At 41.6% G+C, this 17,265-nt stretch overlaps 1 protein-coding gene across 1 annotated transcript in view; it reads right to left on the bottom strand.

Moving 5' to 3' along the window:
* DYNC2H1 (dynein cytoplasmic 2 heavy chain 1) overlaps positions 1 to 17,265 on the bottom strand; it is a 315,198-nt gene that overhangs the window by 140,754 nt on the left and 157,179 nt on the right. The window contains exons 70-74 of the mRNA XM_018567326.1: positions 12,070 to 12,159; positions 5,194 to 5,259; positions 3,364 to 3,414; positions 1,117 to 1,194; positions 714 to 845 (exon numbers count right to left, since the gene is read on the bottom strand). Of these exons, the coding sequence (XP_018422828.1) occupies positions 714 to 845; positions 1,117 to 1,194; positions 3,364 to 3,414; positions 5,194 to 5,259; positions 12,070 to 12,159 (417 nt within the window). The remainder of the gene's footprint in view (positions 1 to 713; positions 846 to 1,116; positions 1,195 to 3,363; positions 3,415 to 5,193; positions 5,260 to 12,069; positions 12,160 to 17,265) is intronic.

Here is a 17,265-nt window from a genome sequence, read left to right as displayed (position 1 = left end):
ACATATACACACACTATATATATATATATATATATATATATATATATATATATATACTTAAAGTGACACTAAACTCAGGAGTTAAATCTTAAAAAAGCCTTCAAGTACCTTAACTATTACCAAAAATGTATCTTTTTTGTGTATCACTCAGCTGTAAATCCTCAAATCATCTCTGAACTGGTACTGACATTATCCTTCCTTCTGGAGGGTGGCTACTTTGGTTCCCCAAGGTCCCTGTGTGTGTTGTAAAGTAGTCACTGATTCAAGCTCGCACCCATGATAGACTATACATTCAATACAAATTACCTAACTAAATGTCGGATTTTAATCCATCAGGGGAGTGAGCTTTGAGCAGCCGAGTAATACACGAATAAACAACATTTTTATTAATAGTTAAGGTACTTGAATTCATTTTTAAGATTGAACTCCTGAGTTTAGAGTCACTTTAACTGCAGCAGTGTGGCAGGATTGTGATAATCTCAGGACTGGATGGGCAGAAATTAAAATTCTTTGGAAGGTAAATAAGCCATTATATGTATTTCAGATACTGTATGTAGTGGTTTGCCTATTGTTCAGCTTCAAAAACTAATGACAATAAAAAAAAGTGAGGGGTGTACCTTCAACATTTCTCATTACCACCAACATGCAAACAAAGCTGCAGATGGTTTATCAAGCCGGATAGTTCATTAGAAGTGTTAGTGATAACAAATTACCTGTTGGAGCAAAGACAGTTTCTTGGCAATGGCTGCTGGGAATTCTTGCTCACACACCGAGCTCTTTGAGAAATGACTCCACAGATTTGAATCTTCCAGGCTTAGGCTCTGATAAAGAGCCGGCAGAGAGGCCTGTGAGATAAAACACTTGGTTCATGTTTAAATGGCTGGAAACATATTTTATATGCACAGTGATTTTAATTAAGCAATACATTGTTTTGGACAGGGAGTATGAGGGATGAGATAAGAGTGAGAAGAAAGAAGTCACTGATCATGGTCATATGGGGACTTATATATAGAATATAATCAAAGGAAAGCTGAGTCAGCAGAATATGCCCTGCAGTCTGGTATCTCAGCCACCATTGCAAGTACTCAGCAATTTCGAATATAAGAAAGAACAGACCTTGAACAATGCCACAGCCCACGCTCTTTCCTGCTCTATCCAAGATGGGATCTGATCTCGCAGAGACTTCTGAGAGTCCTTTCAATGTCAGAAAATTAAGAAATAACATAAATTACAATGGTGCTCTCAAACATAATATATATATATTTTTTTTTTAAATCAGAAGTCAACTTTATTGTACATCTGCAGGTACAATGCAAACATAATATATTAACAGCAGAAAGGCGTATTCACAAATGTACAAAAAGTCTCCGATGAGAAACAAAAAGTGAATGTATTTCAGTAATAAGCAGAAGCTCTAAAGAGGTTCTCATGAAACCAGCTTAAAACTGAACACCAGGTAGATATTAAAATACACATTTTATCCAGTAATGTATTTTTGCTATACAGAACTACAAGTACTCTGACATAGACTTAATCAATGTGTGCAAAATGTTTTAAGCCGCCCCTGGGCAAAGTCTGAATAATATGTAATGTAAAAGAATTGCGATGACGCATGTATGACGCATGCATGCACACAGATCATAATCGCCAAAGGGGAAAATATACTGTATATTTTTACACTATGGGGAGCATTTATAAATGAGCCGCTCAGCCATATACTGGCTGAATGCTATTTGCACTGCATTATTATAACTAGATAGAATCAAGGAAGATAAGAAATTCCTTCTTGGCTCCATCCAGTGGGGAGAGTGTCGTGCAAACGGCATTCGGCCAGTGTATGGCTGCACGGATCATTTATAAATCATCCCCTATGTATACTGCGGCAGCAGGCAAATGGGAATGTCTGGGTATAGCCAGGATGGCAGATTTGTATGGCCCAGTTTCAGGTGTAGTGCTGTGGTTCTTACTCTAGGGGGAAGTGTTCAGAGTGCTGGAGGCCTAGTGGTAACCAGCCCAGCTGAAGCAAGCTGGTTTATTAGGGCCTCCATAAGATATCCCAGGCTGCTGAGTGAGTGGTTCCACCTGGAAGACAGAGGAGGTCTCTGTGCAGGAGTCAGGAGGGCTCCACCCTGGAACCAGTCTGTGTGTCTGGTGGACTGAGGAGCGTATCACCTGTGCGCTGAAGAGAACCAGAAACAGTGTAAGGCTGGGCACACACCTTACAACCATTGCAAGACTTTTGTCTTGCGATGGTCGTAAGGTACTTAAAAAAACGTACGATCTGCCTATCTTGCATAGGCAGATCGTACTTGCGATGATCGCAAGCCACGCCCCCTGAGGGGCGGGCTTCCGATGACCGCAATGCCGAACGGGCAGTGTGCGCTTGCGCACACCGGCCCGTACGGCTGTTATCGTACGGACATGCCACAAACCCGCCGAACGTCGTACGATGCTCGGCGGGTTTTCGAACATGTTCGTAAGTTCAAAGTCGTGCGACCTTACAGTAGTAGAGGTCGCACGGCTTCCACAATCCTTACGATAATCGTACGATCGCGGGATTTCCCGCGATTATCGTACGATTATCGTAAGGTGTGTGGGGACCTTAACAAGCATGTTGGATACACCCTGTGTGTGAAAGGTTTTGTTTAAAGGAACAGCCTGAAGTTGGCATGACTTTACAAATGTTATGATGCTTACAGAAAAGCTGTACTTTATGTTTGAAGACCCCTGCGAGGGAAACACCTGTGTGGACTTTTATGTTTGAATTAATAAAAGTGGGCAAAGAAGCCCTTAAAAAGAGGTGGTAAGCGAGTGGAAGTGTCTTTAATGTGCTCCCATTGGAAGCCAATTCTCACAATGCCTAAACCTAAAGCAGAACTCTGTGTAAAAAAAATTATTAACCCTTGCAGTGGGGCTTTCCCCCGCACTTCAAGAGTTAAGTGCTCATTTCTGTCTAGGGGTAAAAATAAAAAAGTTATACTAACCTAAACCTCTTAGCCAGCTTGCTCTTAGATCAGTCCCTGCAGCCTCTCTGCCTCTCCATTAAAATGGTCCCTGAGTCACCATGTTCTATACACAGTGTATAGGACTTGAGGATGCCGAGAGACATACCATCGCTGCAGGGGAGGACACAGGAAGGAGGGAGCGCTGTGATAGCTGGCTCCGAGGTTTGGGTGAGTATAACTTTGTTATTTTTTACCTTAGGCAAAAACGGGCACTCAATTCTTGCTGTGTGAGGGTAGCCCCCTGCAAGAGTTAATACATTTTTTACCCGGAGTTATTCTTTAACGAACTGCACTTTGCAATTTATGGGTCAGTCTTAATCCTATCTCAGTACAGTGTGAGTTAAAGATGTTTACTTACCGATTTCTTGAACATATCCCCAATGATGACACCAGTGAATACATCCCACTCCTGTGAAGCATAAATTACAGTGTCACAAATTGCTTAACGCAAGCCTATGATTTGCCCACGCAGGAAAAAGCAACAGGTTTGCCTTAATGCTCCCTGCTCAGCAGCACATACCTTTTCTTCACTCTGCCGCTTGCTTTATTCAGTTACCAGGAGTGAAGCAAACACCCAGGTAGGGGGGGGAGCATGTGACATAGCTGGTCTTGTGTAGTTTTGTGGGGTAGGAGAGCCGTTAGCTCTCTATAAGCTCTAACTAGAGTGACTTGTGTAAGCTCTAAATGGATTGATATCTGGCGCTTACACAGGGCTTCCTTTCCCCACTCCTGGTGGCTGAATGAATTGCCAGGCGATCAAAGGAAAGGTGAATATGTGAAGCTTGGGAGGGGGCATGAAAGCAATTCTGTTTCTTTATTCTGCATGGACTAAGCACACATATGCTTTGAAAGTCCCATGTCTGGCTCTACAACAAGCCAAAATGCTATAAAACATTAAATTGTGAGGACAAATACCAAACAATATCCTGGTTACAATCTGTCTAGGCTGGTCAGATGCATCATGAGAAACTGAGGTCATCAGGCTTCCTCCCTTATTGATGCAGCCAAATTGGAATTGGACTTATTAGAGAAAGAACCCTGATGATATCAATCTCTCAAAAAGCTTAAGCAGCTTGTGAGCGGGAAGTGCTGGGTATCATGTTCTTCACAGTATAAAAATATATTGCATTGTTGGCTGTGGTGTCCATCCATAGCAGGTTACTTTCAGACTTTTAGGTCTGTTCTAGTTTAAAAAGCAAAAAGTAATAAAAAAAAACAATCATTTTATAAGCTTTGGAAGTTGTAAATAGTCATAGTACAAGGGAACCTATACTATTAGACCTAATATATCTTATTGTACTAAACTACTGGTCTGGGGGGGGGCGGGCAAATCCCCCGTCCCCCAGAAAAAGATCAGTCACTTGAGCGGAAACAGATGGGGCCCTCCCCTGAACAGCATTTAAGTGTTTCTGCTAAAGTGACTGATCTTTCTCTGCCTATTGCTGCCAAATGGGGTGGGTGCCCATTTTTAGCTAAGAAAACAATAGCAATAAGCTAGAAAATTCAACCTGGCCAATCAGTTCTACATTCAACAAGGCTCAGCAAAGGTACTTTGGCTGGAGCCAGAGAGGACGTACAGGCATAAGAGTAGTTGGCTGGATAATGAGAACATTCCTTTATGTCAGCAGCACCTGACTGTCTCCTGTAACCTGTATAATCTCTGCCTCCTGTAGCAGCCTTTAACTGTCTTCCGTAGCATGTTTGCAATCTCTGGCTTTCTCCTTTAAGACATCTGTAGTCTCTCACCATTTCCTACAGTATGTACTGCAAACCCTGACATTATCTACAGTATATCAGATGCTGAATATAATGTACAGCTCTCTGGTGATGTAAACTCTATAGCTGAGGGCTCCTGTATCTAGCAATTTGACCACTACTAATTTACAGTAAGGGGCAAATATCCACGGCCCATTTTTCTACAGCCTCCATTGTTAGGCCCCTTTCATACGAACTGGTCAGGAGGGGATCTGTGCACAGATCCCCTCCTGATCGGAGCACTACGGATCAGACTAGCATTGGGCATCTGATCGGACCGCCTGTGACAAAGGGGCCTTAGTCTGCTATTATGTTGAGAGCCTGAAAAGATGTGCTTTCCAAATAATTTCTGTGGATCCCTGACCCTCAGTTTGGACACCTCTGGGTTTGAAAATATAGTAAATCATAATAGAAATCTTCACTGATTACTTACATTCTCCTGAAAGAGCTCAGGATGCATGCCACGCACAAAATGTAGAGCAAACATCAGCTGGTCAGCCTTGAAAACATAAATAATATTTCACATTTTTAATATTTACCACAATAAAGTTGAAGTGCAAATATAAACTAAACTGATTCTCAGTTACATAATTCCTGAATAAGGAATAACTGAAAGTTATACAAAGTGAAAAAAAGCTTCATATAAACCAAATAAGTATAGAAAAAATAATATGGGCAAACCTGTGTTTTCGATACAAATATATGTTTTTTTGTCTATTTAACATTATAGAATAAAGAGCTTCCAGTCTTCTTTAAAGTGCAAATAAAAGGATTTTTTTTTTAAAGCTGATTGGTGGGCTTTTTATGGCAGAAGAGACTGTGTAAATATCTTCTGCCATAAAAGCTTCTTTCTACCATTCCACATTATTCTTTATCTCTGTATGTCTGTCACCTGGTAATCCTGTGAATAATACACTTCATGTCCCTGGGTGGCAACACTCACTCCTGCAGTATATCTGTGGAAGATACACACAGGCTAGACATTTCTGCCTTTCTTCATCTCCATTACATGCAGGGTGATGGGATTAGTAGCTTACACAAGAAATATAAGATAACTTTTGCTTCCAGTTTTTGCTTCATAGGGAGTGACAAGGGCACCTCATTTCTGGCAAGACACCTGTCGAACGCCTTCCAGATTTCCAATGGGACAAGACAGGGGTGCCCCCTTTTCCCCTCTCATTTTAATATTGACTCTTAAATATCACGGGGATCTGCTTAACAAACTGATGTTACTAGATAAACTGGATGCTCACTATAATAGTTCACTCACAGATAAATTCTTTTCCACCTGGACCTCCTTTATAGTTTCAACGCTATCAACATCGCAGCTGAAAGAGGTGATGACACTGTTTAAGGATACGGTTTGGTATCACACCACCAAATTAGATGGGTCACTAGGTGCCCTAGATGTTCTTTAATGTCTTCTAATGTTTCCCCTGTATTGCTTGGAGACCTCCTGTTGACTGATCCTTCCCAGCAATAATCCAATTCAATTCAGTCCCCTCTAGATTCCTGTAGTCCCACTCCAACCAACGCAAGTTCACAGCATACTGAGAGACCTTTAGGTACATGCGAGGGTCCCTCGCTAGTTTATCGTGAGTTAACCCCAGGTTATGTAAACAAATGCTTATGTTTAGTGTGGTAATGTTGTACAGTGATACCCTTGGTAAAGCCGCACTGTAATTTCTTTGTCTTTTTTGTTTTTTTCTTTTTCTGTTCTGTTTTCCCTTTGTAATGTCTTGTTACTGATGTGTATTACAAGTTTACGTCTGTACCCCGATGGGGTCAGGCTGATTTGCCTTCTTGTCATGTATTGATAAAACTTTAATAAAGACTATTTGCTAAAAAAAAAATATCACGGGGGTGGGGGTGGCCGGACAGGAACCAAACTCGCGGCGTTTGAAGATGACATCATTTTCCTTACTGACCTGTATATCTCCTTGCCACCCCACGCCCCACCTAATTCAAAACTGACTGGAATTTGACTTCAAATGCTTCTTACATAGTACTCAGCCAGCTTTCCATAACCTTCAATAAGCATCAAGTCAGCTTGTTAAACCAAGCCAAGAAAATTCAGCTGAACACTATAAAGTAGTAAATAAATATTTAAATGCCAACCCAACATAAGCTCTTTTTCTCATCACATTTCAAGATAAATTAAAGTAATAAAATAATGAACACCAGTGTCAAAATCTATTCCTTATTGTTTGAGATCCATGATTCAAACCATAGACTAAAGTTTAATAGAGAGATAAAAGCAATGCGACTTACGCTCTAACACATTAACAAGCTGCAGGCAATGAATGTATCACACATCAAATGTTAACATTCTCATCTCTGGAAATCAATGAAGGTATGAAATCTACTAAAGGAACCAGCACACATCTCCTATCTAAGATTCAAAAGTTTAATTTTGTACTAAAAAAGAAGAACAACCTACAAACCCATTTGCCATTTGTTAGTGGTCCAGAGTTCAAAGCAAATATCAAAGGCAAACAACGAAAAATAAATAGCTGTTACGGACTGCAACAATCTATCTATCCATGTACACTGCCCAGTCACACAGACCAATATTTCGTTGGATCGCCTTTAACTTTGATTGTGGCACAAATTTGCCATGTCATCATTTCAGCTAGCTTATGCAATGTCACAACATTTATTTCCGTCCAGAGTTGCATTAATATTTTACCAAGATCTTGTAGTGATGATGGGAGAGTCTTCTCCAGCACATCCCAAAGATTCTCTATGGGGTTAAAGTGCGCCCACCCACACTTCCTCCTTCACAGTGTTCGGGAGCTGGGGCTTCTGCAGCCGGGAGCGAGCGGCACTGACCCAGGTAAGTTAGTTGGTATTTGCCAACTTTTTTTGTTTTTAATGTTGGGGCATATATCTACTGCTTAACACTCTGTGGTGGTCAATCCATGTGTGAAAATTATGTCTCATGCTCCCTGAACCACTCAATACAATTTGAGGCCGATGAATCCTGGCATTGTCATCTTGGAATACGCCCAATGTGCCATCAGGGAAGAAAAACATCCATTGATGGAAAAACCTGATCATTCAGTATATTCAGGTAGGCAGCTGACCTCCTTTTTGGAGTCATAACGTTGCTGAACTTAGACCAATTATCCAACTGAAGTCTCTTAGCTATTTGCTTAGCTAGATCCAGATGGTGACCTTTTTTTTTGGCCAAGTAGTGTATGTACCATGAATAAATCTCAGAGAAATTCATCTTTATATTCCAGAAAAATAAAAACAAAATTAGATGCCTCCTATGTGCACATATATGGTTCACTATTGACAATTGTCTCTGATTGTGCTGTTGCACATACATATAATTATGGATGTACCAATACCATTTTTTTTGTATCGAGTATATGTACCGATATTTATATTTCAGTACGCAACGATACCAAATACCGATACCTGTACTTTCGGGTAGCAATCATATCGATGATTGCTACCCTATTATGATTGCTACCCTATTATGATTGCTACCCTATTATCCGCTGGCAGGCTTCTTGATTGCTCGGGAAGCTGGATCCATGCTGATTGGCTGGGATGCCGGCTTCCTGGCCAATCAGCATGGAGCCAGCTTCCCATCCAATCAGGAAGCCGGGAGGCAGGCCACTACCCACTGCCCGGCTTCCTGATTGCCCGGGAAGCTGGCTCCATGCTGATTGGCCGGGCATCCCAGCCAAAAAGGAAGCCAGACCGCAAGTCATTACACGAGGCCAGGCTTCCTGATTTGCGAAGAAGCCGACCCCATGTTCCCTCGCGGCACTGGCGGTCAGATGAAATCTCCCTTTGACCGGAAGTTCCGGTATCAGGGATAAGTATCGGAGCATTTGGGCAAGTACGAGTACTCGCCCAGATACTCGGTATAAGCACATCATGATTTCACATCTGAGGCTAATGAGAGCTGCATTTTTTGTGGCTGGCAGTTACTATGAGGTTAGGTTGACTATGGCAGCCATTAATTAACCACAGCAACCAGTAAAATCTGAAGACATGGAAGAGACCAGTAGTACCAGCATATTTGCTGAATGGCTGCTTTGACAGCGCAGAGTACTACCAAAGCAAATCTGACAGAACTGTTGCACAATTTACACCAAAATGGAAGAGGTCCTGTTTACCTCCACTTTCCTGATCACCGATATGGTGGTTTTTCTTTAGGAAATTATCGCAACATTAGTGAACGATAGGAAAAGCGTTCCAAATAAATAATTGAATTTGTTGTGTGCATCGGTACTAACAATAAAAAGGCAGGACAGGTTTTATTGAAGTAGTACTAAACTCTCAAACATTATTTCAATAATGAATTAGATCAAACAAATATACATCGCCCAGTAAAGTATTTCTGTGTATATTTTTGCCCAAGCACTTGCAATCATCATGTTTCCGGAAAGCTCCAACTCTTTCAACTCAACTTCCCTGAACTTCCTGTCCAGTACAAGATCGCAAGGGACAGAGCAGTCTCCAGTGGCTGTAAATCTACCAGAGAGGGGAGGAGGGGGAGCAGGAAAGGGAGAGCAGAGGATTGGCTATCCTTGGTGTGTCTGTGTACTTGTAGAGACACACATAGCTTACTAGCACACAGGGGTGGTTCCATAGGACCCTGCAAGGGAAAGGAGCCACTCTAAAACTGGATATCAGGGCCAGTGCCCCGGGAACCAACTGATTCTGCAGGAAACTAAAACCTTTAAACATCAAGGAGCAGCATCCATTGTAAGTGGTTTAATTAGCATTTGAAATAGCTTATAAACCTTTTGTCTTTAATATCACTTTAATTTGGAGCAAGGCTTCAGACTACACCAACACCACCAAAAATGTGTCGTAAACTCCCCTTATTAAATTACCCTGAATTAGTCTTCATGGACGAATCCCATATCAATAGACGTGCAGATCCACGGATCCCAGGGCTTTAACCTATACCCTATGGTCTGAGTAGTCAGATAGGCAAAACCACTACACTTTATACTCTATACAAGAAAGCCAAGATGCATATGCAATGAGCAAACGCAGCTGTTCCCATGTATGTATATAATTAAACTCTATAAATAGAACTTTACAAACTGATAAGCTTTACATATTAGCACATTAGTAATTTAATTACATAAATCTTATGATATTCATACATACATCTTTAAAAAAAAATAAAAATTAAGATTTGCATTAAATTGACCTTCACCTTGGGCAATGTGGGAAATGCATCTTTGAGTGAACGACATTTTAATCAGCACTACTCCACTTGGGGGAAAAAAAAATATTTGCCAAAGTGTACCATTAATGAAAATTAAAATGCTCCCATTTCGCTTCTATTAAGCTTTGACATCTGCTTTATCATCTAATTACACATGCAAAAGAAACATAATTCTCAATTAATTTGAAATCTAAGGCTGGAGCTGGTGGATGCGGAATGCTGGTGATCCTTCCTGCCTGGTAGCCAAGTTTACAGATGCCCTTGCTCAGGAAGGACATGCTGCTTACTTTGAATGCCTTGTTTTATTTTTAGTATTCCGTATAGCGGTAGACACAACTATGAAAAGGAGTGGTAGAGAAAACTCCCTGCTGGAACTCTCCGGTGGGAAATAAAAAAACAACAACTCCCCAGCGTGCTTTTTAAGTTTGCACGCCGAAGGGGATTTACAATAAATAAATCTACTGCTTGGTCCCTGTGTGCTGATATAAAAAGAATATGAAAATAAACAAAAACTATGCAACACGGGGAAAAAAACATATATTTTAGGTAAAAGAAATGTTTAAAAAGTGTTGGGAGAAAAAAAATGACTGTAGAAAGCCTAAAACATTGCTGAGCTCCATAATAAAGGCACTAAGTGTTCTCTTCTGTTGTCTGTTTGCTGGTTTCCACCAGTCGTATATAAATATCATCTTCCAGTGATATCCAGTATCCATCTTCCAGGTCAAAAAGTGCCATCTAACTTTCCGAGTCACTAAACAGATAAAAGTGCTTGTTCTACTTTTGTTCTACAAAAATAGGGCTTAAAATGATTCTTCTTTGAAGCAAATTTGTCTACGTTTAAAAACTAAATGTGCTGCCTAAAAGCAGCCTGCAACTTTTTTTTTTAGGCAAAGAACCCTCTTCTGAGTGCCCATCTGATCCATTTTGTACTTTGTTACCAAGGGCTGAACTTGCCAGAATTCTGGGTTAAAGTGTATTTCTACTTCTACAGCCAAACTGGGATAAAACATGTTTTATATGTGTGTGTGGATTATTTTTAACATAATTAACCATGTCTGCATGCCTCCCAACATGCTAAGATTAGGAAAAGGGACACCTTTGAGCACAATGTATTTAGTTAGAGGTGCACCGAAATGAAAATTTCAAAACCGAAAAAAAACATGTCAGGACGAAACCGAAAATGTTTTCTATTCTAACTTTTTCAAAAAAAATTTACATTTTATTTTTTATAAACGTTTAAATTTTTTAATATTTTTAATGAACAGGAGGTGATGTAGATCACTTCCCATTCATTCATAATTGAGGATATAGTATACATACTCTGTCAAATATTTACAAACACTCAGCGATCACTGATCACTCACTGCTTGTACCCGCTCTCCTTCCTGACACGCTGTCACAGGAGGCTGGGCAGGGCAGTGCGGGAGGAGAGCTCAGGCTCCTATAACAGCGTTAGCTGTCTCTGCCCACACCGATCTGCGACAGGAGGCTGAGGGGTGCGGGGAGGAGAGACGCCGGCAGCTCACAGCGCTCTACATCAGGCACGGGTAGCTCCTCCTCCTCCCCCTGGCAGGGCATCTGACGCTGGTGTGGCCAGTGCGCGTGCGCAGGTCGCTTGCCGGGTGCGCGGTACGCAAGCCTCGCGCGCATGCACGGACGTGCAAGCGTAGTGCGCCTGCGCCATTCCATGCCACAGGTGCTACTCAGGCTGGGGGAGGACTTCAGCCTTCACCACTTGCCCTCAGTCTTGTGATTGGACTCTGACTGGGGAAGCTTCCTGGTTGCCTTGGCAGCCAGGGGGCGGTACTGGGTTCCCTGGGTATTTAAAGCTGGTCAGAGCCTTGACTCATTGCTGAGTTATTCTACCTCATGGTCAACACCCAGCTCCCTCCTGTGAACCTGTTGTTTTATTTGACTTCCCGGCTACCGACCCTTTTGCTTGACCCTTCGACTACGATTCCTGCTGCCCGCCACGACCCGGAACTGGACCTGACTACCCGATTGGATTATCCTTTTGTACTGCGCTTTTTGGACATTGTTCGTCCCTGCCAAGGAGTTCCACACCTGGCCCATTATTCCAGACCTGACAAAAATACACTGGCTTACCTTAAATAGTGATCGACACACATACTCATAGACCATGTGCATTAGAGAGCTTATTAGTGATTTGATCCTCAGTTCAGTGCTGCCTTGTTCCTGAAAAAAAAGTACCAGAAAATGAGATCCAACACAGCCAACTAAAGAAATAAAACATATTAAGACTGAAATCTGTAACCAAATTATTGTAAAAGGTAGGGGAGTGGACTGATGCAGTACAGCAGTAGTTAAAGAGTCCCTGTCGTCCAATTTATTAATTCAACAAAAATCTTCCCATATGATTATATGTGCATTTAACATATTTTAGGGATGGCATTTACCTGTATAAATGTCACTTTTCTAGATATCCCAAAGCCCTAAAACAGCTGCTGGACACTGCCATCTTGAGAATTGTGTCAGCAGCCCCAGAATACTCAGAACTGTCACTCTATAGTATTCCCCTTTATTCCTCCCCTGGCAGCTACAAAACAGGTTATGTACAGAGGCGGGGGGAGGGCGAAGGAGCTGGCCCAGCACAGAGAATAAGAAGACACTCCCAGAAGAGGGGAGGGCTATAAAGTACAAGGAGGGAAGGGGCTGTGCTAGGGAATTAACCCTCCTGAAGAAGTAACATGTCTTAGTAAGTACCAAGGCACACTGCAAGTGAATAAAAAATAATAATTTATGGACAGGAAAACGCTGTAAACAGTTAAAACACTTGACTTTTCTGTGATTTTAGCTGCAAGTTTTGAAGTTGGTGACATGATCACTGTGTAATACTGAAGCACTAAATAGTTAGGTTGTGATTCCTGTATTAATTTCAAGGCTTACAGGGCTGGTCACAAAAGGGTGAAGGGTTTGGAGAAGTCAGGAGAAGTGAACAATCTAGGACAACATAGCTGATTTGGGAAAATTCTCCAATTCAGCTCACTTTCCAGTTCAGCGATGTTGTCCTAGATTGTTCACTTCTCCTGCCTTCTCCAAACTCTTCACCCTTTTGTGAATAGCTCTGTTAAAGTGTATGTTTGGGCCTCATAGCATACAAAGGAGCATAATTTCTGTGGCCAGGAGTCCCAGGTGTTTGTGTACAGCCACAAATAAATGACAGGCTGAGAGACGCCACGGCTGTAACGTACATCCGAGTGATTACAAAGAGAGCTTTATGGGCGGCTAAAGCCTTTTTTTTTAAAGATTCATGATAACATGTGAAAAAGGAGAGTTTTACAATGCTTGGCCAGAAAAAGAAAAAGTCTCCACCTGGATTTCGGGCAGTGTTATGATCTGAGGTTGCATCAGTTGGTCAGGTCTGGGTTCAACAATGTTATGTCCCCAAAAAATGAGGTCAGCTGCCTCCCTGAATGTACTGAATGACCAGGTTTTTCCATCAATGGATTTCTTCTTCCCTGATGGCACATTGGGTATATTCCAAGATGACAATGTCAGGATTCATCGGGCTGAAATTGTGAAAAAGTGGTGTAGGGACCACGAGACATCCTTCTCACACATAGATTGGCCACCACAGAGTCCAGACCTGAACCCCATTGAGAATCTTTTGGATGTGCTGGAGAAGACGTTATGCAGTGGACCAACTCTCCCATCATCACTACAAGATCTTGGTGAAACATTAATGCAACTCTGGATGGAAATAAATGTTGTGACATTACATAAGCTTATTGAAACAATGTCATGGCGAATATGTGCGTCCCTACAAATAATTAGAGTGAGTATGACTTTTTTTTGGCCCAGGCAGTGTAGTTGGTCCTAGCTGCTGTCACTGTAATTCCTGGACAGCTTGGTGTGTATAGAAATATAGAAAAAGAAATTAGAAAAAAAAGAATGTGAATTAGGAAATATGATATAATACAATTAAACACTATATATACGTATACAAGGATGAACCACATACAGTTATTAGCATGTAATATTTTCACAATGATTTACAGTTTTGCCATGAGTGTACCAAAATGCGATGTTGGCTTGTTAGAAATGCAGAAAAAACATTACATTACATAATGTGCTCTTCCTACATGCTTCTATGATTGGGCAGTGGTTCTACTCTCCAGGATATAGACCATTTTTTTGGTGGGTAGGGCTAAAACCATAACGGTGTAAGGAGTCTGGGGATAGACATGTATATCGGACCAGCTGGCCATATATAGACAGATCTCTCCCATACAAAAGTAGACTAGAGACCTGGCGGTCTTTTTAAGACCATTTTCCTGACTTCGGATTGAGGTGATAAACAATGAAGAGTTTGTTCCTCTACATAATGAGAAAACAGAACGTGTGTTGATCATTATCAAAGATTTTCTCTGTGTCCAATAACAATCACATCCAACTCAAGTGTTCAATAACGCTTAGATGTTAACCATTACAAAACCATATTCCTGATTTAATAGCTGATTAAGACCCCGTTCACATTGAGCGATTTATCGCGCGGTAATTCCCGCGATATCGCGGCAAATTACCGCGCGATATCGCGCTCCAATGCAATCCAATGGGGCAAAGGGTCCTGCTGTCGCGGGTCGTGTGTCGCTACAGCAGGACCCTTTTTGGAGCGGATTTAGCCGCGATTTAAGCTTGCTCAATGCAAGCTTGAACGTGACATCGCGCGGCAAATCTCGCGATGTCGCGCAATATGCAAATCGCGCAACAAACGCGCAATTTGCATATCGCGCAGTGGGAACGGGGCCTCACACTAACACACGATCTGTTGCAATGCGGTAAAGTGACACTAAACTCTGGAGTCAATTCTTAAAAATGCATTCATGTATCTTAAAGAAAAACTTTACCCATATTTTTAAAATAACAATAAACACACCTTTAGAAATGTTTAGTAATGCCAATCTACAGATACTTATAGATCATTGCCAGCTTTGTATTCCTTGCATGCCTTATTTCTCTTTTCTTCTTCTGTCCTCTGACAGTGGCCATGTTTACTAAGAGCAGATTACTAGCACTCCATTTACTTCCTGGAACTCTGGCACATGTGACTAGGACATGTGACCATGCACATCATCTTAGAGGAGGAAAATGCCTTTCCCTGAGATATCTTGAGATTACAGATGAGATTTCCCAGCAATGCTCCACTGATGTAGCCTTCCTAGGATGCAACGCTTTGGCACCTACATCATTTGTGCCAGAACTGGACCAGGAAGTAGATGAACTCTATTTGTAAGTAAATGAAAAACATGTTTTTAACCAATGAATGTAAGATGATTTTAAATCAGCAAGCAGAGTGGTGATTTTTAGTTAAAGGGTGTAAAGGTCCACTTTAACTATTAACCAAAATGTATCTTATTTGTGTATCAATCAGCTGTATATCCTCAAATCATCTCTGAATTGGTGCCGACACTGTCCTTCCTCCTGGAGGGTGGCTACTTTTGTTCCCCATGGTCCCTGTGTGTGTTGTAAAGTAGTCACCGCTCCAAGCTCACTCTTGTGATGGACTACAATCTCATGTTTAGTTTACTAATTTGTATTGACGTTGTAGTCTATCAGGGGAGTGAGCTTGGAGCGGTGACTACTTTACAACACACACAGGGACCATGGGGAACAAAAGTAGCCACCCTCTAGAAGGAAGGACAGTGTCAGCACCAATTCAGAGATGATTGGAGGATCTACAGCCGATTGATACACAAATAAGATACAGTTTTGTGGTTAATTAGGGTATGTGAATGCATTTTTCCTATTTACCTCCAGAGTTTAGTATCACTTTAACAAACCTTATTTTGTGCGTTAACGTGCATTGAATTAACGCAGCCTATTCATTATAAATTTTCTGCTAATACACCGATCAAAAAATGTACATGACCCAGTTTTTTTCGTTTTACCAATACAGCACACCACATACGTTCTCTGCAATGCAGTGTGGTGAGTCATGCGGCACACGCTACTGGCCAAATTGTAGGGTGCCATTTAAAAAGAATGACAACCCAGCACACTGCACATAGAATGACAATGTGGTAATGCCCGCATTTTACAGCCTGTTGCTGCATCGTACCAGTGTGAATGAGTCCTTAAATAAAAACATCAATGGCTAGTCAGATATTTTGCCTCTGATTACCATATGATACATCTTCCATGACAAATCAAAAGGTTGACAGTAAATAAATAAATTGCCACAGCCTGTCACTGCCATTCCATTCACACTGCTTCATTATGTATGTGTGGAAATAATGTGCAAATGCAGATACGCGAGCCTTAGAAGAGCTCAGACTCTCCGGAAATATACATCTGATCAGAGAAGACAGCTGTCAAGGTCATTCTGATCTAATGGAGCTCTTTTTAAAGATGAGTTTACATATATCTGAAGCAGGCCTGATCTCACCAGTCCACATCTCCATCTGTTTTTATCAGAAACTAGTACATATAAAACTGTACTGAATTACAGGTAAGTAATGGGGGGAATGTTTAAAAACACAGGCAGAAAGAAACAGGGCCCACAAGAGCAACAGCTAGCAATTAAAGCCCAACGATACCTTCAATTTTATCATCATTGAGGTCAGTTTAGCACCAGAGAAGAGGCAAAGAGGTCCCTACTCATGTCACATGACTGGTCTGTTGAACTTCTTAAAAAAGTATTTAAAAAAATCAAAGATATATATATGGGGCGGGTATTCTGAGAGGGAGGAGTTAGGATTTAAAGGCCACTTTCAACCAGAGCCCATATTGTCCTGGCAAGTTGAATCTTAAGTCTCAGGGACTCTGGTCCCTATGAGGTTCCTATAAAATTCCAACATTTTTAAATTGCTGCAGCCTTTACAAAGCCAAATTGTATCACGCTCCACCTATGGATTCTTTATCCCAGGGTCCTCAGACTTTCTAAACAAAAGGCCAGTTCACCGACTTTCAAACCTCTGGGGGGCTGGACTGTGGCCAGAGATAGTAGAAAATACCCCAGAGTCGGTGTTCAGTGGGAGTAAACAATGCCCCATGGACCGTGAGCATTGGGAGTAAATAAAGGTCTAGCACCTGTTTGCAGTAGGAGAAGGAATAATGCCCCATCATTAGTTTTAGTGGATGGAATAGTGCTTAATTGTTGGGGTCAGTGGGAGGAACAGTACCCCATCACTGGTATCAGTAGAAGGATTAGTGCCCCATCACTGGTGTCAGTAGAAGGATTAGTGCCCCATCACTGGTGTCAGTAGAAGGATTAGTGCCCCAACACTGGTGTCAGTAGAAGGATTAGTGCCCCAACACTGGTGTCAGTAGAAGGATTAGTGC

Source organism: Nanorana parkeri, unplaced genomic scaffold, assembly GCF_000935625.1.
Source record: "Nanorana parkeri isolate BGI_ZX_2015 unplaced genomic scaffold, ASM93562v1 scaffold1029, whole genome shotgun sequence".
Lineage (NCBI taxonomy): Eukaryota > Metazoa > Chordata > Amphibia > Anura > Dicroglossidae > Nanorana > Nanorana parkeri.
Note: the sequence above shows the minus strand (reverse complement) of the source record. Positions and strands in the feature narration are given on the sequence as shown.